The sequence below is a fragment of the Tenrec ecaudatus genome, chromosome 14, assembly GCF_050624435.1.
Source record: "Tenrec ecaudatus isolate mTenEca1 chromosome 14, mTenEca1.hap1, whole genome shotgun sequence".
NCBI lineage: Eukaryota > Metazoa > Chordata > Mammalia > Afrosoricida > Tenrecidae > Tenrec > Tenrec ecaudatus.
This window is the reverse complement of record NC_134543.1, coordinates 15,288,374-15,311,364: the sequence shown is the minus strand read 5'-3', so window position 1 is coordinate 15,311,364 and position 22,991 is coordinate 15,288,374. Positions and strand designations below refer to the sequence as shown.

Sequence of the window (22,991 nt, the reverse complement as noted above, 5' to 3'; positions counted from 1 at the left end):
AAAGGAGGACATAACCCAACAAACTCACTGCCATCGAGCTGAAGCCAACTCACAGAGAACTACCCTTTCAAGACAAGGTAGAACTGCCCTTTCGGGTTTGGAGACTGTAACTCTTTACAGGAGAAAAGCAGTGGGGAATTATAAGAGGAAAGTGGATAACATTTTTTAAAAATTCATGATAAGAGAGGAAACATCAGATGCTCATGAATCTCGTGGTGGTTCGCTTGTGAAATAACACAAGTCCCTTGAAAACCACACTGTTTGTCTTCCTCCCCTTTGGGAGTGGGGTGACGACTATGTCCTGGAAGAACACTAGACAAGAGAAAGAGGAGATATTCCCTCTGTAAAGGAAGAAATATGGGCCTCGTCAGAGCCTGCAGGATCCCTGGACCATGTTCCAATGGTCCCTGGAAGCAATGGGACCTGGTCTTGGTCCAGCTCAGATAATTGCATCCTGCCTGCTGCCTGAACAAGCTCCTCTTCCTAAGCGGAACTGCTCAGGAGTCCCTCCTGCTGATGGCAAGCATGCTGTCCCCCCTCTTACCCCTTGCTTTAGGGTTATTTTGTAGCTTGCCCTCGGAGGTTCAGGCTTGTTTACTGGTGCTCCAATGCGGCATGGTTGTGGCATCCCATGCTTTTAAAAGCTATTCCATCTGCCAGGATATTCTTCTCCATTTTTAGGTGAGTCAAACTCATGTTGATTTCTCAAAACACAATACAGAGATTACCTCCTGTGAGAAGCCTTCTCTGCCTTCTGGTTAGTTTTCTGCACGAGCCTCTGTGGATAGAATTATTCTACCCACACAGTTATTTATCTACACACACATCTCCTCATTGGGCAATGAACTCCTTCCTCCTGGGTTCTCAGAACACTGCATTTTCTACATTTGGCCCTTCTCTTTTAGCACCGAGGGAAAACATAAGAATAATTGTTTCAGGTAAAATCCTTTTTAAAAAAAGAAATAAAATTATTCTTCCAACAAGAAGCCAACTTTGAGGATTTTAGAGTATGGAATTTTAATACAGTATAAATGTAAAGGGGCTTCAAAAAGACTCATGAAAAACTGGAAAGGCCTAAATATAGGCATGTACATATGTAAATATACTTATATAGGATGGTGGGGAAATAGATCTATGTGCAAATATTTATAGGTTTAGTATTAAGGCAGCAGATAGACATCGAACCTCCACTCAAGTACTTACTCAATGCAAGAAGACTTTGTTCTATTAAATTGGCATTCCATGATGCACACCTTCCCGACACAATCACTGAAGACAAATGTATGCATAAGCAAATGTGGTGAAGAAAGCTGATGGTGCCTGGCTATTAAAGGCATAACGTCTGGGTCTTAAAGACTTGCAGGTTAACAAGCAGCCATCTAGCCCAGAAGCAACAAAGCCCACATGGAAGAAGCACACCAGCCTGTGTGACCACGAGGTGTAGAAGGGACCAGGTACCAGGCATCAAAGAACAAAAAATCATATTGTAAATGTGGGGGAGTGCGGAGTGGGGACCCAAAACCCATCTGTAGGCAACTGGACACCCCCTTACAGAAGGGTCATGGGGAGGAGATGAGCCCGTCAGGATGCAGGGTATCAACGATAAAACATACAACTTTCCTCTAGTTATTAAATGCTTCCTCCCCCCCCCACTATCATGATCCCAATTCTTCCTTACAAATCTGGCTAGACCAAAGGATATACATTGCTACAGATAGAAACTGGAAACACAGGGAATGCAGGACAGATGATCCCTTCAGGACCAGTGGTGAGAGTGGCAGTATCTGGAGGGTGGAGGGAAGGTGGGAGGGAAGGTAGAAAGGGGGAACCGATTACAAGGATCTACATATAACCTCCTCCCTGGGGGATATACAACAGAAAAGTGAGTGAAGGGAGATGTGGGACAGTGTAAGATATGACAAAATAATTTATAAATTATCAAGGGTTCATGAGGGAGCAGGGAGTGGGAGGGAGGGGGGAAACGAGGAGCTGATACCAAGGGCCCAAATAGAAAGCAAATGTTTAAGAATGATGATGGCAACAAATGTACAAATGTGCTTGACACAATGGATGCATGTATGGATTGTGATAAGAATTGTGAGTCCCCAATAAAATGATTTTTTTTAAGATAATGAAAATTTCCCATGAACTTCCTGAAGCCCCTTGTCAAGAGATACAAACAGTTGAACAAAAACTAAGTGAATTAAAGTGACTAGTAATAGGATAGGACTTACATCATGGGATGTTCATAACTATTTCCAATGACCATGAAGACGGAAGAAAACCAGGCATTATTTTATTCTTTTATGCAGAAAGTCACTAGGAATTAACACTGAGTGCCTGTTACTGAAATACGTATTCTTTTTCATTATAAAGTACCTTGCTCTTATTTCTTCTTTTAGTAGAGCAAGAGGATAATGTAAATTTCAAAGCTTCATGTCTAGGTATATTGTTGCTATGTATGAAATCCATTTCAAGGTAGAAGGAGTCATAAATAAATGTTGTTACAAAATAGAGGGTTGGCCATTCCAAAGTTGAGAACCACTGGCTAAAAGTAAAGTGTACATTGTATTTAAGAAGTGTATCGAAACAGAATTGTATGAAACATTGTATTGAAACAGCTGTAGAATTACACTCATGGGTATCTTCTGTTGAGACAACGTCTCTGTGCACGTAAAAGGCATCCTGGTTTTCTGAATGCACTTGGCTGCTAACTGGCAAGTTATAAGTTCAAATCCACTCAGAGGTACTTCAATTGAAAGGCCTGACCAACTTGTGAAAAATCAGCCATTGAAACCCTATGATTCACAGTCCTACTCTGACACCTGCGGGGTGTCATGACTCAGAATCAACTGGTTGTGTGAGTATGTATGTGCATACAAGGTGCCCACACTAAAATAACCATTTGAAAAAGCATAAGCAAATAAATAAAACCAGTGCATGCGGAGCACACATACTAAATAACCATTTTCAAAAACCCAGATGGATGGATGGATAGACAGATAGATAGATAGACAGACAGACTGACCCAAATTCACTGCCATCAAGTTAATTCTGATTCGTGGAAAACCTATAGGACAGGGTAGAATCACCCCTGCGGGTTTCTGAGACTCTGACTCTTTATGGAAGTAGAAAGCCTCATCTTTCCCCTACAGAGAATGGTGATCCCGATGGCCGACCATCTGGTTAGCAGTCCAGCACGTAAGCCCTATGTCACCATGGCCCCTAAATAAACGAATACAGATGTACGTACTATCAGACAGTAGCTGCTCTACTGAAGCCTCCCTTCATCAAAATAATTATACTTCTTTGTTTCCATTGTGGTTTATATACATACAAGACTACTTTTGGTCCCAACATCAGTATCTACATCCAAACTATGAAGTCATGTCTGGCAATGTCCATTCATCCATTGGGGCTGGTGAAGGGTTGTCCTGCATCTGGAAATAGATCAGTGAATGGGCAGATGGGACCAGTGTCCACAGAGCTATCAGCTGGTGGATGAGGCAGTTGTGGCATACCTAACTCTTGTAGGGTGTAAGCCATGTCATTCGAGGTGTCAGCAACGTGCAACAGGGGGCGGACTCCTTTGGAAGCAAGCAGTTGATTCCAACTCATAGTGACTCCGTACATGTAGGGGCAGCCCTGGGCTCCATGGGGCTTTCAGGGTGAATTTTCCAGAAGCACATCACCAGGAGAGTCTTCTGAGATACCTCTGGGTGCATTAATACCACCACCTTTTGGGTCAGCGTGGAAAAGGTTAACTGTTTGCACCACCCAGGGACTAACAACCTCACTCAGGAGTGAGGACAGTGTCCCTGGGGAAGTGAAGTTCTGGCTGAGACCAGAATGATGAGCATGACTACCACGCCTGTCAGCCCGAAGAGCAAAGAGCCTGCCGCACATTCAGCTGAAACCCACAGCCCGTTTGGATTTCCCCTGTGGAAGGAGGCAGAGATGTCACCTCAGACAGGATCTTCATCCAGGCACGAAAACTAACCAGGAAAACCTTCTGAATGTGGATGCCTATGAACTTTGCCCGAAGTGTGACTGGCTCAGATTCTGCTGGGCTCTCCTAATCACAGGTGAGCATTCAAATTGGAGCCATTTCTAGAGATCTTGGGGGTGGGGGCACCCATTGCTGTCAAGTCAACTGGGACTCATACTGAGGACCAAGGTCAGCCAGTGGACTTTTTTTATGGAAGCAGACCACCCAGTCTCCTTCCACAGTGCCCCTGGAGGGCATCAAACTGTCGGCCTTTGGGAAGTAACTGAGTGCAAACCACGTGTGCTACCCAAGGACCTTTATTTAAAATAACAGCATATGATAACTGAGGATAAAAAGTTAAAGAAATGAAATGGAAGAAATATGGCCATTTCCCCAATAATCCCATCAGCTCTTGGACGCTTTTGGTATGGCCTCACCCCAGAAGCAGGTGGCACATTATTTTTGGGACCATCTGGGCAGGTTCTCGTCCTCCTCTTCCCTGGGTAAAGGGCGGACAAGCCCCCAGAGAGAGAAAGTAGGAGAGAAAATAACCTAAGATAAAGAAAAAATAAAGGACTAGGGGCAATGAGACATTTTTTAAAAGAGAGGCAAAGGCAAGAAGCAAAGAGTGACTTCAAGGAAGGGATGGAAGCCAAGAAGGGAGCAAAGATCGAGGCAAGAGCACCATATGGTACTTACATGCTCGGCGTTTCCAATGGCCACACTCGCGTTTGTGTTTGCTTTGGTGCCAGCTCTGTTACGATGCTTAGTAAAAGCCATTTTTAAGTAACTCAAGTAGGAAATCATATATAAATTTATTTTCTTGTCTACACAGTGTCTATCCCTGACTCTCACTGTCCAAACTGAATGACAGATTGATGTGCGAGCGAGGAGGCGCAAGTCTTGATCACAGATACGAGGTGCTTCGGGCACCGATTTTAGCTGTCTCTGCTAAAGACAAAGCCCTCGTCTCTCCACCAGATGCATGAGGAGAGCCCAGTGAATCCATTTCTGCCCAGGGGCGGAACAGAAGTCAACAGACGGCCACAGCTGGGCGCTAACCAGAGCACAGGGCAGTCATGCAGAACCCCCATGGGAGCTGCCACTGGGGTGGAGCTGTCCCCAGCTTCCCACCACTCTGGTTGGCATCTGAAGGGCCTGGCATCTTTGGAAGGAGGGTCGAGCAATGCTTTGAAGCTTTATAAAAAATGAGAGCTGGCCCCCGTGTTGAAGATCGACAAGCAAGCTGAGAAACAATTGTCCCAGAACTGAAAGCATGTTTTTATTCCTTGGTGATTTTCCTCACTGGGCACGGTGGGCGCGTGGCATCGCATGGCCACCTTTGCGTGCACAGTTGGGGCCAGTGGAGTGCAGCCAAGGCTGCTGAGGATGTTCCCTATCCCCTGCCTGGCACAGATGGAACTGCAAGGGCACAAGAAGCCGAGCGTCTGGACGCTTCCTTTTTCACTCGACTTTCAAAAAGGCCAGGGCTTGCTTTCCTCCCAGCGACAGTGACTGATGGCAGAGTTTTATCCCAAGCCTAAGCCCTACCCTGCTGCCCCTTGTGTTCTCTCAGGTGTGTGTGTGTGGGGGGGTGTTGGGGGGAGTGTCACTCCCCTCTCTGCTACCCCTTCCACCTCACCCCCCCCCCCCAGGAAGAACAAGGCAGGTAGCAACACTCTCGTCTGTGTTTGGCTTGTCTCTGAGTGTTGCCTGCAGGAAAGGAAACCATGTTCATCGCCCTCAGGTCTCCAGTCAATTCACAATCACTGCGTTTTGACCGAATAACTTCAGGGTGCCTAGAACCCAGCGAGCACCCCAGGCAGACAGAAAAAGAAGGGCTGAGTGCTAACCTTCAAGGCCATAAGCTTCGCAGGATGTAAAGGGACACATAGTTGAAGACGTCGGTGATAACAAGCATGCTGTGGTGGCAGGGGTTGTCAGGTACCCTAATTCACAGCAACCTCTCGAGCAGAGCAGAATTGCTCCACACATGGTCTTTTTTGGTGGTGCAGTGGCTACGTGTCGGGCTCCAATCCACCTGGGTTGGCAGTTCAAAACCACCAGCAGCTTTTCATAAGAGAGACAGGACTTTCTGCTCCCGTCAACAGTTGCAGGCTTGGAAACCCACAAGGGCTCACTAGGAGTCAGCCCTGGCTCCATGCCAGTGACTTTGTCATTTTGTTGCATCGTCTTCACAGAGGAAGATGCTGCTCTTTCTCCCTTAGAACCGCCAGGTGGGTTTAAACCGCCGCCTTCTTGGTTCTCAGCCAAGCAGGGAACTAGGTGTGCCACAAATATCCACGTCAGAATTCCCAAGTCCTTCCTCCGGGCGCCCATAGCCGACGGTGTGCACGCACGGAGAGTGAAGAACGCACACGGTCCTCTCGTGTGTCTGCTAAGTACCCAGAGAGTGCTATGTGCCATTTCCCGCACGGGGTAACTGAGGCATAGCCCACAATCATAAGGCTGGGAAGTAGTGTGGCTTTCTTGACCCGCTGTCATGAAGTTGCCCCTGATTCATGGTGACCCTGGTAGGTCAAGGTATACATGCGCTCCCAAAGGTTTACAATGGCTGATTTTTCAGAAGTCGATCTCAAGACCCTCCTGAGGGTGGGCTCCAATGGCTGACCTTTCTGCTAACTTCCGGGCCCACGAACTGCTTGGACCATGCAGGGAGCTCAGGGCGTGTGCACTGCACCACTGCGGCTTCAGAGCTTGCCTGTCCTCACCCGGTATCCCCCTGCACAGTCTGACAGCCATCGGTCTCCATTCATGCCTGTTCTCCCCGCGGCCTGTCATCCCCTTGGGAGAGAGGACTGTCCCTTGTTTATCGCCCAAAGCCCCACATTAGGAAGAACACGCAGGTGTTGCTGGATAATGACTTATTACACTAACCTGGGGACAATTGGCAGGAGCAGTGGCAAGGAGGAGCTGAGGGGTGAATCATGATGAATGAATTAAAAAAAAAAGTTGCAAGTAGCCGTGGGATCGGGTAGGACCTGAGATCACCAAGACCTAGAGGCCCAAGTCTGCCTGGCCCTGAGCCCCTTTCCCTCTCCACAGCTCTTCTCTGGGCAAGGCTGGAGCTGAGAAAGCAAGGAGCCAAGCAGGCCCAGCTGGAAGGGGTGGCGGAGAGGGGAGGGAAGGAGGGGCAAGGAGGAGGCAGTCACCTGGCAAGGCCAGCTTCACCAAAGAATGGCAGCTGCAGAAGCAACAGGGCTTAAGTCGGAGAGCAGTGTGCCCAAGGCTCTCCTGGAGCCTTTAGAAGCTGCAGCAGGCCCTGAGCTTTCCATGTAACCCCTGAGAAGACGTCACATGAAAAGTTTTAGGAAAAGCTAAAACCCTTTGAGGTCAAGTAAAGGCCAATCTTATCTTCTTCTCAACTGGCCATTTTTGCCTGTCCCAAGGGCTCCCTGAACATTTTGTGAACCCTCTTCTGAAGGGCCAGGTGCTAGCCCTGCACCACCAGAGAACTAAGAAAGCGGGGCTAGTGGACTGGGTGAGCCCCCCCCAATGCCCCCTGGGGAGGGAGCGCTGGGATAAGGAGACTGCTCCCCCGCCAAGTAACCCACTGATTCCCAGAGGGGACCCATGATCCAAGTTTGCCAGAGAAAGCAATAGAAAGAGTCTCTGCTAAAACTACCTTTCAAATGTTTAGCAAATAAACACTGCACGGGCTGTATTTTAAGTGGTTACATGTTAGGCCTGTGACCCAGACTTGGATAGCTTTCCTACTTTTAAGACTGGTGATGCCTTTTAAAGGGCATTACAACCACCCATGGTGATCTCATAAAGCAACAGGCCTGCATGCATCGGGGACTGCCTTTATATCTGGTTCCTCTTTCCCTGTGGAGCCACAAACAATACCCTCCCCTTGAGTGGGTCAGTGCCCTATGCCCCTACCACACATTTTTTTATTTTTTCCCCTTTCCTCGCTCCACCCCCTTTTTAGTTGGCTACCAAATGTGGGGTAGAAAGGGGGAACTGATTACAAGAATCTACGTATAGCCTCCTCCCTGGGGGATGGACAGCAGAGAAGAAGGCGGGAGGAGACATCGTACAGTGTAACATATGACAAAATAATAATAATTTATGAATGATGAAGGGTTCATGAGGTAAGAGGAAGTGGGGAGGGAGGGGAATATTAAGAGCTCAAGTAGAAGGCAAATGTTTTGAGAATGATGATGGCAACAAATGTACATATGTGCTTGACACAATGGATAGATAGATGGACTGTGATAAGAATTGTAAGAGCCCCCAATAAAATGATTTTTAAAAACAAATAAATAAATAAAACCAACAAACAAGGGAAAAATAGCAACAGGAAACACCATAGAAAAAGCAAAGTATAAGATTAGTCCCCACCAGGTCAGCTGAAGTTCATGCAGAGAGGGCAGGTCTGTTAGAGATGGACAGCAGACAGATCCATCTTTATATGTATATACCTTGGGGTTGAGCTCCAGGCATTTGCCCTTTGCGGTGAGAAATGATCTTATTCCCAGAGTATCGAGTCTCAGTGTAGGAGAGAGGTGGGAGGGAGCTAGCTGCCTCTGAAGAATGGCTGGGACCATCGGTGCAGACCCTGAGCCTGTGTGGAAGATTTGGCCAGGGGAGCAGACGCAGGGAGCATCCTGTTAAAGCAGCGGTTCTTGGCCAGGCCAGACCTCATAGGAAGCATTTCAAGGAGCCCTGGTGCCATAGTGGGTTAGGAGGCAGACTGCTAACCACAAGATTGGTGGTTCAAACCCACCAGTTCCTCCCTGGGAAAAGAGGAGGGTTGCTGCTCCCATCAAGACAGTCCTCAGGGAAGTTCAGTTCTATCCTAGATGAGTCTCAATCGACTCCCCAACCGTGAGTTGGGTTTTTGTCTGAGGAGGTATTTCTCAATAACTGACTATATTTTTCACTCTCCAACATGGCCAAGCGGGGCTATAGGTATGTAGCAGGTGGACGCCCAAAATGCTGGTAGACAGGCACCCTAAGATGCACTGAACAGTGCCCCCCAATTAAGAAGCATCCAGACTGAACGTCAATAGTGCCCAAGCTGAACACCCTGCACTAGAGGAAGGGAGAAGAGAAGGGGCAGACCATCCAGGGAAACGCCTTATCAGGGACTGGCATGAAGAGATGCAAGGTTGTCTGTTTTGTGTGTATCCTTTATGTTGTTTTAGCCCAAAGGACATTCGCATGCCAGGCCTGTCATTTAAGCAAGACAAGAGGCCTAAGCCAACTACAAGAGACCTGGTTGAGAAAGCCATAGGTTTGGGCGGTTTTGCCTTTGACAGCTACTACCCGTCCACTCTTTCTGAGTGCCTTTAGGGAAAAGCAGCAGATGTCTGCATTAGAACCCGAGTCTTTTCACGGGCGCAGATAAACACCTCACACCACCCATGTAGCTATCCCTCCTGCCCAAGTTATTGGTCGAGATTCTGCAATGTGAGGATGTCAACGGCAAAGGCCAGTCACGAGAAAAGGACATTACGTGTGGAGCACAGAGAGCCGATGGAAATGAGAGGGATGGGCCTAACGGGACAGCCGCAAAGATAGGCTCAGACACACCAGCACTTGTGAGGATGGCCTACGACTGGGCGTTGTCTCCACGAGTCCAAGCCAACTCAGCAGCAACCAACCACATCAACAGCCTATACATGAGAGCGCCTCGAAAAGTTTGTGGTAAAACAGAAGTGATAGGTAAGGAAATGGACATTTGATCGCTGTTATGTTACAGAGGTACATACACACATGCTCATGAAGCTGTAAACTGAACTTCACATTACAGCTTTTCTGTTCTGTTCTATTCTACAGGAAGGCGGCCACGATTCAGACTCGATATTCAGTCCAACTCCACCGCCTACGTGAATACTGTGCTCGCTGAAACCCCGTGTCCATGTTCACCACTAGTAGCAAGTGGAAGCTGAAATTCAACCCAAGAATTGGAAGCAACTTTCAGTCCTCAGAGCTTGGAATTGTTCCCTTCTCCTTGAAATAGTTAAGTATTTAAAGTTAACCCCCTGGCTGCTGGGTGTCAGCTCTAGGACACTCTATGAGAAACAGAAGCCTTCTGCCCAGCATGCCCTTCGAAGTCTTCCTTTAACTCATGCCAGGCATGTGGCAGGGGCTTCTTTGAGTCGCTAGGCTCCCTCCAACTCCCCCTTCCTGCCATCCAAGTGACTGATTAGCCCCCTAAGTGAGCATCATTAGCAGATTGGGGCTGCCATCACCCCATTGTAAGCACTTGGCAGGTCCTATCATTCTCAAGTCATGGTGACCCCGATGGCTGGAGGAGAATGTGGGATTACTTGTCAGCTACCCCCAGCCTCCTTGGGTCCCAACGTAAGTGAATGCTTCTGCCTCAGCCTGGCTGGGCAAGACCAAAGGAGCATCCAGCACGTGACTCCAGAGGAAGCAGCAGAAAGCCTTTTGCTCAACCAGATAAAAAGGGGCAGCGCTTCCCAAAGGCCAGGGGCCAGCTCAGAGCCAGTAAGTGGGATCCGGTCCAAAAGATGACCAGGTCTCCTCCAGGGCCCTGTTAGTGACAGTCAGCCTGGTCCTGCCCAAGAGCCAGCCCCCAGTAGGGGAGGGAGAGGCTCTGGAGCCTGCTTAATCCCAAATAATTACCCTTCCTTGCTAACAGCCCCCATTTCCCCCTGGGAGACCTGGGACAAATTATTTTTCTTTCATGTGACATAAATATTTATAAATCATTTCCATAAATTAGCATGGAATGCTCTCTCACACACACACAACTCCACTTTGCTTCCACAGGGTAGATTAATGTATCAGCTAGCAGACCAGAGGATGTACACTGGTGCAGATAGGAACTGGAAACACAGGGAATCCAGGGTGGATGATTCCTTCAGGACCAGTGCTGAGAGTGGCAATACTGGGAGGGTGGAGGGAGGGTGGGACTGAAAGGGGGAACCGATTACAAGGATCTACATATAACTTCCTCCCAGGGGGATGAACAGAAAAGTGGGTGAAGGGAGACATCGCACACTGCAAGGCATGACAAAATAATAATTTATAAATTATCAGGGGTTCATGAGGAAAAGGGGAGCAGGGAGGGAGGGGAAAAATGAGGAGCTGATGCCAGGGGCTTAGGTGGAGAGCAAATGTTTTGAGAATGATGATGGCAATGAATGTACAAATGTACTTTACACAATTGACATATGTATGGATTGTGTTAAGAGTTGTATGAGCCCCTAAAAAAATATCTGCTAGCAAGTATTTTCTAGTTAACCAGAAGAGGTGATGAGATGACAAAATCTAGTCCAAGTCCTGCCACCAACTCACTGAGGAGTCCTGGGCTGTCACGTCACACATCATGGCCTCCCGTGTTCTCAAATGTGAAATGCATGGGTCTTCCTAAGGCATGATGTCCACCCCCCCCCCCCCCCCGTCCAGTGATGTGAACCCAAGTTCAAGGATGCCAGTTGCCAGGAAGTGAGGTGCAGGGGACATATACATACATACACATATACACAGGGGACATATACATAGGATAAGTTAGACAGCAACCGCTGCCCCATCAATTCCCACTCAAGGCGGCCCCGCCTGAGCAGTGTGGAGCTGTGCTCCTAAGGCTTTCAATGAAGACAGGAGTTCACCGGGCCTCCAAGTGGGCCCTAACCTCTTTGTCAGCAGCTGACTGTTACCCGGGGGTATATGTGACTCTCATTCAGCATATTGTCCTTGGTGTCCCCTTCCTCGGTGCCAACCAGGCAGTCCACGGCTCCCTCAACAGCTGGCCCATCATTCCGCTGGAATGGAGGTCAAGGCTCTGAAGGATCAGTATGCAATCTCCCAGCCCTCTTCCACGATGTAGCAAGTCCTAATGCCTGCAGGGTGGCCTGCACCTAGCAGGACAGGAAATAAGCTCGGGCTGTCTGTTACCATAAGTTCATTGACTGACTCAGGGATCCCAAAGACCACCTGGGTCCTGGACAAGAGGGAGTGAAAACAGCCTGTCCACCCAGGCCTATGGCGGACAACTACGATTCTCGTCTGCTCGCAGAATTCTAATGTTCACCCCAGCAGTGTGCACCCCCACCCCACCCTCCAGGCAATGAGCCATTCTTTCTCTAAGCTCCAGCCCCAAACCCACTGGCACCTCCTCATTCCTGCCCATCACACAGACGACAGGACACAGTCGCGCTGCGCTGTGGAGAGCATTCTGAGACTGTGAATCATGACTGGAGTAGACAGTCTCCTCTTTCTACCGTGGAAAGAGATGGTGGTGGGTTCGAACTGCCGACCTTGCAGTTAGTAGTTTTACTCCTTTTCTCTAATCTAGGGGGTTCTCACACTGTAGTGGGCATCAGATTCACCTAAAACACTGGGGAGACACATACTGCTAAACCTCAACCCCAGAGCCGGAGAATTAATATTTCCAGTAAAAGGTCCCAGTTTTGGGGGGGTGGGGCAGTAGGTGCCTCTGGTGCAGGGAGCACCCTCTGAGAAGCACGAGGTTAAATCAGCCGTAGCCAGCTCTCCCTCCTTTGTCAAATGCGTCCCTCACCTCCCTTGCAGGAGGGCGACTGTCCGGTAAGCCAGACTGGTCAAGGAGGCACAAGGAGAAACCAGCAGAGGACAGTGTGCGTGCTTCCCGCCCCTATGAAAAGGAAAGCCTTTCGGCTAGTTTTAAATGTGGTGTGGGGTCTGCAGCCAGTGAGTTGGCATTGTGGGACTGATGCACCAAACTTAAGATGGCTCACCTGAGGAGTCCTGGCCACATGAGGTGTGTACGGTCCGGTCCGTATACCACCATCACCACCACCCCACCCACCCATCATGAATGTCAGGCTACTGACTGACGGCTCTCCTGACCTTTCAATGTTATGTAAAGTTGCTCTCACTTTGAAAACAATCAAACCTAACCCAACTCCAGTAAATTCTCCATCACAATCACCTTCACCGGCTGCACACGTGCAGCTTTTAAATCATTGAAAAGGTTTCTAGTCTTTGCATAGGTTCCCAAATTTATTTAGCCTATCGCCACCCCACCTCTTTTCAGAAAAAAAAATTACTAAATTAATAATGTTTGTGCTGTAGCCCATAATCCAGGGTAAATTGTAGGTGATACAGCACCTCTCTTCCCTCCCCAACTCTTAAAATGAGGTTCTGGACCTGGAATGTGTTCGGTAGAAGGACATGACCAAGGGTCACCTCAGGTGACTGGTTCTGCATGGCTGGTTTTATATGTTCCATGAGCTCAATAGCTGCTAATAACAAAAGGAACCAATAAAAACCCATTTTTCAATATATGAAACCCATATATCTTGTGATCCATGGGGTGGGGGCTGGGGTTATTTATATCTACATCATGTCATTCCATAATTCAATCACGTCGAGCAGGATTGTACGACTGCTACCACCATCTGCTTCTGAGCATTCTTTTTCGACATGGACTCCTTGACATCATCTCCCCTCCACACCACCTCCACCACTGAACCTCCCTCCCCCCAAACCTTGATTTTACTTGCTGTCCCTAGAGGTTCATCAATCTTGGGTTTCATATATCGAAAACCGGGTTGTTATTGGCCAATGTTGAAGCAGTAGATCACCAGCCCTTTCTTCCTAACTTGTTTCAATCTGCAGTTCGACCTCTTCGACATCATAGAACACACACTGCCATCCACAGACAGTCTGGTGAACACTGCACTTGAAGAGCACTGGCTAGGACTCGAACTCGGGTCTCCTTCAGGAAGGTGAGAATTCAACCACAAAACCACCACCGAGCCCTAGAAATTGAGTCCCTTCCCAGGGCCGTGAGATAGCGGAACAGATGAGGCTAGTAGGCTAACAACAACTCCTGAGCAGGTGGCAGAGAGAAGATGCACCTTCCCCCATGAAAATGTCACAACCTCTGCTTGTGCTGGCCTATGCAATTGATACCCAGCTCTCCAATGATCTCTCGCCAAGGAGTAACAGATCCTTAGAGGTACAAGGACAAAGAACAGCGATCATTCGACCCAAACGTTTCTCATGCAGCAAGCCACCTGCCAGGGACCGGTGCTGGCACATTCAGGAAGTGTAGTGATGTTGCCACTAGAACTTAGTCACCTCACCCAATAAGCACCCTCCAGCCGTCTGCAATGGAACGCACGGTGGTCTGCCAATTCAATCATCTAAGGCTGCCTCGCCTTCTGGAAAGACACCATGCTTTGCCGGCACTACCGGGGATGGAGTGAAACATTCAGCATAAAATAAAACGTGAGATCATGAGACTGAGCGATCCGGCTCAGTGGCAGGTCCCGGGAGCAGGTGGGGGAGGAGGCCGGGGGCAGCAGCAATCTCTCCTGGTCGTCCAAACCCTAGGGGGGAGTCTGGGCCCCATATTTGACAGCCGCAGAGTCAACCCGGTGGCAATCTCTTCAATCGTTTCGAATACAGTGAAGAACAAAGAGAACTTAACCCTCCAGGGGCCTTCCAAAGCATTCCGTTCACGCCTTGCTTTCGAAAACTAAGGACACGGATCTAGAGAAGTTACACAAGCAGCAGCAATTCCCGAACCATCGTTTCTCGGTTCGAATTCTCTGCTCGAGTGCTGCTCCCGCTGCAGGCGTCTTTCTCCACCTCGGTGGGGCGCAGGGGACAGACTCCAGGAGAAGTTCACAACAGCTCCGGGAGGCAGGACTGCTGTGTCTGGTTCCTGGAGATCTGAGACGCCCGAGAAGCAGGGTGCTGAGCCCTGGCGGTTTCCATGGTGACCACAGAGGAGCCCAGGTGCTGGCTCTGATGAGACTGGCTGACCACCCGCACCCGCACCCGTGGGGAGGGCTGGAGGATCCTCCGGAAACGCAGGCATGCCAGCGAGCCAGTGGGATGAACCGTGAGAGACGGACACCCAGCAGCCCCTGCATCCTGTGTGTCTGACCCTGGGCCACGCCCTTGTCCTACATTAGTTCATCTGTTTGTCAACAGAAACGTATAGAGTAGATTCAAATTGTAACGCTTTTTTTTTTTTCAGAATGAGTACACTGAGGCAGCTTCCTTACCCAGGGTCACCGAATTCTTAGGTGGTGGCTCCCCACGGGCTGCAGCACCCAATTCCTCTCACTCACACAAAGCCTCTGAAAAGCTTCAGTTAGGGACCTCCTGGTGGTTAGTGAGAGGAAAAAAAGGAGGCCTTCTGTTCCCACAAGGAGCTGCAGGCTCGGGAACCCAGGTGGCACCGTGGGTTAGGCATTGGACTGCTAACCACAAGGGTGGCGGTTTAAACCCACCTGCTGCTATGTGGGAGACGGATGAGGCTGGCTGGCTCTGTACAGAACTCCAGTCTTGGAAACCCTAAGGAACAGTTCCACCCTGTCCTATAGGGTTGCTCTGAGTCGGAATCCACTCATTGGCAGCAGGAGGCTTGGTTGGATGTGATGGTTGGAACCCACCCAGCACCCCCATGGGAGAAAGGTCTAGTGACCGGCTTCTGTTAAAAGCGTGACTCAGCAAACCCCCTAGGGCCATCATGAGTCACCATCATGAGTCAGGAGCAACGGGATGGCAACCGGCTTGGTTTGCTTTGTGTTGCTTTTTGTTCCTGTTTGGTTGGGTTGTGTTGTGTTGTGTCCTCGTCCTTGAAGATAGAGCCACACCGTGATTTAGGAGAGAGCCAGAGCCGGACTCAAAGTTGAAGATTGTTGTCTCCCTGGAGGAAGGGGGCAGCTTGAGAGCTTGTCACTCCGTTCTATCTTTGCCCATCCCGGCCAGATTCAAGAACAGAGTTTCAAAGGTCATTTCCAAATCGGAAGTCTCTTGAAAAGGAACCCCCTGAAGAAGGAGCCGGGTCAACAGGGAGAAAAAGGAATGTTTTTAAAAACCCACAAATTTATACTGGATTAAAAAACAAGTGTTCTGTTCAATCATATGAATGGGGTCACTTAAAATGTCCTGGAAACCCCAGTCAGCTCATCTATACTACATGCTTGCACTGATGCCAGTAAATCAATGAGAGCAGAGAGGCAGGTGTGTTATTTCAAGGTATTTCTGAGAAGGAACAGCCACTTAGCCAATAGCAATCATCCACACCTGGGCATAAATTAGCATATTCATCTATGATGTTAGTATGTGATAACTGAGTGAGCATTCACAGCGGGAGAGGGAGTGGATGGGGTCCTGAGGAGACGATGCACAGCACGGACGGTAAGAAGACAGGTTCTATAGGAGTTCTTATAAGTCAGGTTTAGGCTGAGGATACTGTGCTTGGAAATACAATGGGATAGGGAATGCAATGGCAGAATGGATAGATTTAGAGTTCTTTCCTTTATTGCAGATGCATTAAGGAGCCCGTCTTCAAGGAGAAACTTGGGAGGGCTCACCACTTCAGAAAGTGTGTTGGAAAATCCATACCCCACCCTCTTGTGCGGTGACTCCAGAAATGCCACCCCAAAGTAGAAAATTACTCAAGCGAAGGAAGTTTAGGCACCATACCTATGACTTCCATTGGCCAAATCAGAAAACGCCATCATGATATGAACTCTTTCATCGGAAGGACACCTGGCACAACCCCTCTGATCATTCCTTTTGGGTCCCATCAGGATGAAGCTAATTGGATCGCAATGTTTGGGTTTCAACAAATGCAGTACTCACCCGAAAGACTTTCTCCACTCTCGCAATGCTTTTCCCAAAGATGGTTCCAAGTTGGTCTCCAATTCCAGCCAATAAGAAACCAAAGAGCGGAATTCCAAAGATGGCATACAAAATACAAAAGATTTTGCCTCCTTCCGTGCTTGGAGCAATATTCCCATACCCTGGTGAGAGATTTTAAAACGAGAGAAGAATGGTGAGGTGGCAGAGAAATTAGAATACTGAACCCAAGAATCCACAGACTTCTCTGAAAAGTGCTACATAATCCCCATTTCATGATTCTTAAGGACTAAGGCTTCGTGTCAAAGGTCCTGTGACCTTCAGAACCACACCCTTTCTTTGCATCCTGGGTTTCTCTCCTTGTAAATAGTCGCAAGGAGAGCCTGGGCCTTGTTAGGTTTAGTTAGACTGCATGGCAGGCTTTTGTGGTCACCCGGTATCGCATCCCTAATGAAAAATGGACCATCCTTTTCATAAGGAACAAACGGCGACTTGACTAAACATGTCTGGTTTAGGGACGAGTTCACGCCCCCCTCTTTAGATCTCAGAGGGCTTCTCCTTTGTCATCTCATCCAATCGGCAGCCCTCTACCTGGACCAAGTTGTGCCTCTCATCAACATTTACCTCCCTAGGGTCGTGGGTACTCTTTTGAGAAGAATGTGTGATTTCGTATAAATTCCTCCAAGACCCATAAATCATAGTCCAGGGAACAGGAAGTGAGTGGGGGGGGGGGACTGTGCTTCTTTTCCTCACTGACAGCAACATTCAGCTCTGCACGGCTCTCTGATCCTGAGCAGGAAGGTCATGCCATCTATTGAGTCCTGTCTCTCCTCCCACTCTTCCTGCACCCAGGATGAGGGTAATCAGATGCTAAATAAATGTTTGTTGAGGGATTGGATGTTTAAATGCAAGAGAATCCCTTTTAGAGTCAAGCTGATTCATATGTAATTCAAACTTTGTTGGTGCTTTGAAAATATCAACATCTGCATTCCTGAGAGCTTTTCAATTGAGTCCTCACTTATTTGAGTATCAGGCCTATTTCATAAGGATGGCATGAGAATCGGGTTGTTTTTGGAGTGGGGGCGGGGAGGGCTTATGGTATTACCAACATCTATATAGAGAAGAGTCTCAGTTAATTGATACCCAATCTTATGCCAATTAGTAATAGTTTTACAATATTGTGTTAATGAGAGTCTAGATCAGCAGATCTCAATGTGTGGGTCACAACCCCTTGGGGGGGGGGGTCGAACAACTCTTTCACAGGGGTCGCCCAATTCATAACAGTAACAAAATGACAGTGCTGAAGTAGCAACAAAAATAATATTATGGTTGGGGTCACCACCACATGAGGAACTATGTTAAAAGGTCATGGCATTAGGAAAGTTGAGAACCACTGCTCTAGCTGGTCTCCCAAGTTAGGCGAATTCATGTGAAACCTGTTTCTGAATCCAAGACATGGGCCAGTGACTGGGTCCGTGGTTCCTGGCATGAGTATAGAATGCTTTGGCAGAGTATACGTTAATGTCAAGACTATTACAACAGCAATGGTACTGTCTATAGCAGAGAGTCAGTGAAAATGAGGAAGACATCCTCAACACGATGGACTGGCACAGTGGCTACAACAATGGGGTCAAACATAACAACAACTGAGGATGGCATCGGACTGGGCAGTGTTTTGTTCTGTTATGCGTAGGAATACTAAGTAGGGATCAATTTCATGGCACCTAACAAGAATGACAGCAAGGTGAGTATAGCACTATACTGCACAATAGTAAAACACAGTGAACAATGAGTCACTGGGACAGTCGAGGGGGATATCAAGGTCAGCTGACAAAAACAGTCCCCTTAGGCAATGCTCTGCATCCTACTTTGATGAGTGGCAGTGGGGATCCTAAATGCTGATGCGTGGCCGTGTAAGATGCAGCGATTGGTCTTTCCCCATCTGGAGCAAAGAAGAGTGAAGACAATTGAAGACATATGAAAACAATTAGTCCGAAGGACTAATGAACTGTAGCCTCCATGATCCTGAGACCAGAAGAACTAGATGGTGCCCAACTATTACGATGGCCACCTCTGAGTGAGGTCACACTAGAAGGCCTTGGATAGAGTGAGAGAAAAATATGGAACAAAATTCAAAATCATCACACAAAAAAAATACCAAACTCACTGTCAGCTAGAAACTGGGGGAATCCCTGAAGCTATGGCCTCTGGATGTCCTTAAGGCCTGGAACTGAGCTCAGCCATGGCTCAATTTTCAGCAAAACAAACAAACTCACTGCCATTAAGTTAATTCTCACTCACAGTGACCCCATTGGGCAGAGTAGAACTGTCCCTCCCTGGGGGTTGGTGAGACTGCCAATCTTTGCAGGAGTAGAAATCCTCCTCTTTCTCCCACAGAGCAGCTGGCGGTTTCAACTTGTTGACCAATTCATAACCCACCATGCCACAGGGTCTGTAAGGTCAACAACAACACTAGGGAAACCAACAATCAACCTTTCGAGGTCAACCCAGCATTTGCCCAAAGACAAAGCTCAGAAGGAAGGGTTAGGCAAAGAGCAGGAATGAAAACAAGAAGCAAAAGTCGGAAGTTGGGTGAGCAGGGTGACCTTGCAGGGATTGTGATCAATGACTTGAAACAAGATGTAATGAATGGTTGGCTGAAAAACCAGTTTGCCCTGTAAACCTTCACTATGATAAATTTAAAAATTAAATAAAAAGAAGAATGTAGATGGTTGGTCGATCCTTCATCATCCTAACGGCCTGAGAAACTTCCTGCTGCTCCCTCCTGCCTTTGGGGATAAGTCACCTGGCCATTTTCCTTTTTCATTTTCTGTTCAGAATCATTCCAACCCCTTATCACAAATTATCTAAATTACAGTTTCCATTTCTTAACTGAGTGTTCAGGCAAGCCTTCCTGGTCTCTCGTTTCTGTTACTCACCACCATTTCCAATATAATTATATACAGAGAACTCCGAGAACATTTTCCAGGTGCTGTCAGAAGCTTGGGAAAAGCAATTCCTAAGTATTCCCCTCTGGAATTCCCAGATTGACGTTCACCTGGTCCTACTGATGACCCTTAATTCCATGTAGGTTTATGGTGGCTCTTGGAAGCACTCTAGTGAACGGTGGAAGCATTTAAAGCTCTTGATTAACTATCTCATGGCTGCCTGATGGTGGAAACTATAGGTTTTCTTTGCATCTGTTTATCTCAAAAAGAAATTGACTGTGGGTCGGCACAGGCAAACAAACTGAGGCTTTGAATCTGCTACGCAGGCATTCTGTTCATCCTGACAAGTGCTGCACCCTTGTCCCCAGCTTCCCGAGAGGCTCCACCCCACTTCCTGGACCAGGAACAGTGGAAATGGGACATCTTCCAGACATCCAAAGAGCAGGAGTATGAGAAGAGAGGGGAAGGCGGCTCCAGTGCAGTGAGCCCGTACTGCCTGGTTGTTGTTAGGTGCAGTCCAGTTGTTTCTGACCCACAGCAGCCTTAGCAGAACAGAACAAGACACTGTCTGGCCCTGCGCCAGCCTCACAGTTGTCCCTGTGCCCGAGCCCATTGCTGCTGTCACCATGTCAATCCATCTTGTTGAGGGCCTTCCTCTTTCTCGCTGCCCCTCCACTGTACCGAGCATGATGATGTCCTTCTCCAGGGGCTGGTCTCTCCTGACCACATGTCCACAGTCCTTGGGATCAAAATCGCATCAGCCTTGCCTCTAAGGAGAATGCTGGCCTTACTTCCTCCAAGGCAGCATTGCTTACCCTTTGGCAGTTCACAATGCCTTCAACAATTCTTTCACACTTCCAGCACCACTTCAAGCCCTCCATTCTTCTTTGATCTTCCTTATTCAATGTCCAGCTTTCACATGTATAGGAGGCGATTGAAAATACCATGGCTCAGTCATACCCACCTTAGTTCTCAAAGTGACCTCCCTGCTTTTCAAACGTGTAGAGTGTTAAGAAGCACTTTAGATGCACTTAAAAGCACTTAACATCTCAGAATCCTAATGTCCTTGTTGATCAAATCTTGTCCCTCCCCAGGTGTGCTTGGAGCCTAACTGATATTTATCTCTGGGTGTAATCCTGTTTGGAGATGTTAATTAGATCACCCTGGGCAGGGCGGCTCTAAATCTAATCACTTCTGAGTGACACAGAGAACAGAGGAGAGACGCAAGATACACGCACATGTGGGGGAAGACAGACGGGGTTCACCAGGGCACACGCAGGAGGGCTGACAAGAGAGGCATCAATCACCAAGGCTGAGACCCCAGTTGGGACGTCCAGCCTCCACCACTGTGAGGAACGTGCTCTCTATTCTTTAAAGCCACCTGCCACTGTGAACTGTCACGGAGGCCCTCAATCACCAGTCACCGTAGCCCTAAGACACTCATGTGCTTGGGGATCGATGTTAGAAAGCAGTGAGGTGGGGAGGACTAAGCCAAAGCAAAGGCATCAAGGTCAATCATGGTGTTGCCATTGTTCTGACAACCAGCTCCTGAGCCGCTCAGCATTCTAACGAGAACACAAAAATGAGACGAGAGTGAAGACCTGGGGTCAGGGCACTAGAGAAGTGATATTTAAACACGGCTTCAAATACAGTTAGGGCCTTAATTCCTGATGACTCACTTCATGGCAGACATAAAGATAATCCCCATTCTTGAGTAAGTTTCTTTCCCGTGAGCGCATGACGGTGCTTGTGTGTACAAGCATAGCAGGTGGGGTGTGTATGTAACCCAGTCTCAAGTCTCATTCCAAGGCCCCTGCATCTGGTAAGCTATGTAGTCTGGGCCTCAAGCAGATCTCGCTAAGAAAATTTTTGAACTTGCACTGGAAATTTGCTCTGGGCCACATTCCTGGTTTTTCGGCTCTTGGCCCTGTTCGGCTGCCCACCTAGCCTTCCAGAATTCTTTGTAGATCTTTGCAGAATACTTTGTAGAGCTTTGCAGAAATGTGGGCCCATTGCACACGGGCTTAGCGCCAAGGATGACACGGATCCCTGTTCCCTTTCATGCTTGGCAAAGCAAAAGATCAGTGAGCAAAAAGCGAGCCTTACAAGCTGGATTGACACAATGGCTACAACCATGGGCTCGGTGCCGGTCCCTGACTGTGCAGATAACAGAATACAATCCTGATCAAACCCCATGACCTTTGACCCTCTACGTGTATAGAGCTATGACTTTTCTCAGTTGCAAGAGATAGAAAATCCAATGCAGACTGGCTTAAGCAAAAAAAAAAAAAAGAAATGCATTGACCCTGTTAAACAGAAGCAGATTTCGTTTTTTAATACTTCACGGTTTGCTTGACTCAGAGTTCAAAGTCTGTTAGAAGGATCACATTCCCTGCCCTCTTTTTCTGATTTTTCTTTTTCAGTGTTAGCTGAATTCTCAGCAAAAGAACCCATTGGGTAAGAAAATGACTAGTAGAACTGTGGGCCTCTTTCCAAATTTACATCCAGTAAGAAAGAGAGGTGCTGGTGAAGAATCCTGGAAGTCCCTTGGACTGCCGAAAGGACAGACAAGTCTGTCTTGTTAGAAATACAGCCAGAGTGATACTCTTAGAGGGAAGGAGGGTAAGATTTCTTCTCACGTACTTTGGACATGTTGTCAGGAGAAGGACATGATGCTTGGTGATATAGTTAAAGTTTATTGTGCCAACCTGACGGATAAACACATGTGGGGTTAATTGAAGAGCAGAGGGATAAATGGCTCAGTGAGCCTCACCTTTCTAGTTCTTGAGTCTCTTGTTTTGTGATGGTCGGACCAGGGTCAAGCTATATTAGCCAGTCCCCTGCTTCAGCTGGCAAGGCTCACTTCCTGCAAGACATCCCCGAGGAGAAGCTTCGTGGACCTATCGCAATGCAGCCCTGGGTGCTGGAGCAGCCGTGTGGAGACCCCTGCCAGCACTGAGATGCTTACACGTTCACTGACTGTGCTTTCCTCCTGCAGTCGGCATCATTGCATGTGTTTTGTGAGATGGAGGAGGACTTTGTGGATTGGTGTCAGACATATGGGTTCATGTTGGACTTGTAGGCTTGGGCAGCACTGGGTTAGGATGTTTTCTTGATGTGTACTTACCCTTTGTATAAACCTCTCTCTTATGCATATGTTTCTGTGGATGTGTTTCTCTAATGTACCCAGATTATTACACTTGGTGAAGTAGAAAGACAGTGAAAAAGGAAGGCCTTCGGTGAGAGTCAGTGACACAGCGGCTACAACAACGGGCTCAGGCAACAAACAATTGCGAGGACGGTGCAGGACCGAGCAGCGTTTCATTCTGTTAGGCTCAGGCTCACTGTGGGTCAGAACCAACTTGACAGCTCCTAACAACAAGGCAGAGAGGAAGTCACATCCCCCAACGTTCAGGGGAAAGTCCATGAATGGAGGTTCTCATTGGCCTAACCCAGTCCTTGTGTCCCCC

General features: G+C 48.1%; 1 protein-coding gene across 1 annotated transcript in view; it reads right to left on the bottom strand.

Annotated features, from left to right (window-relative positions):
• KCNK10 (potassium two pore domain channel subfamily K member 10) overlaps window positions 1–22,991 on the bottom strand; it is a 145,996-nt gene that overhangs the window by 23,051 nt on the left and 99,954 nt on the right. The window contains exon 4 of the mRNA XM_075531621.1: window positions 16,577–16,737. Within this exon, the coding sequence (XP_075387736.1) occupies window positions 16,577–16,737 (161 nt within the window). The remainder of the gene's footprint in view (window positions 1–16,576; window positions 16,738–22,991) is intronic.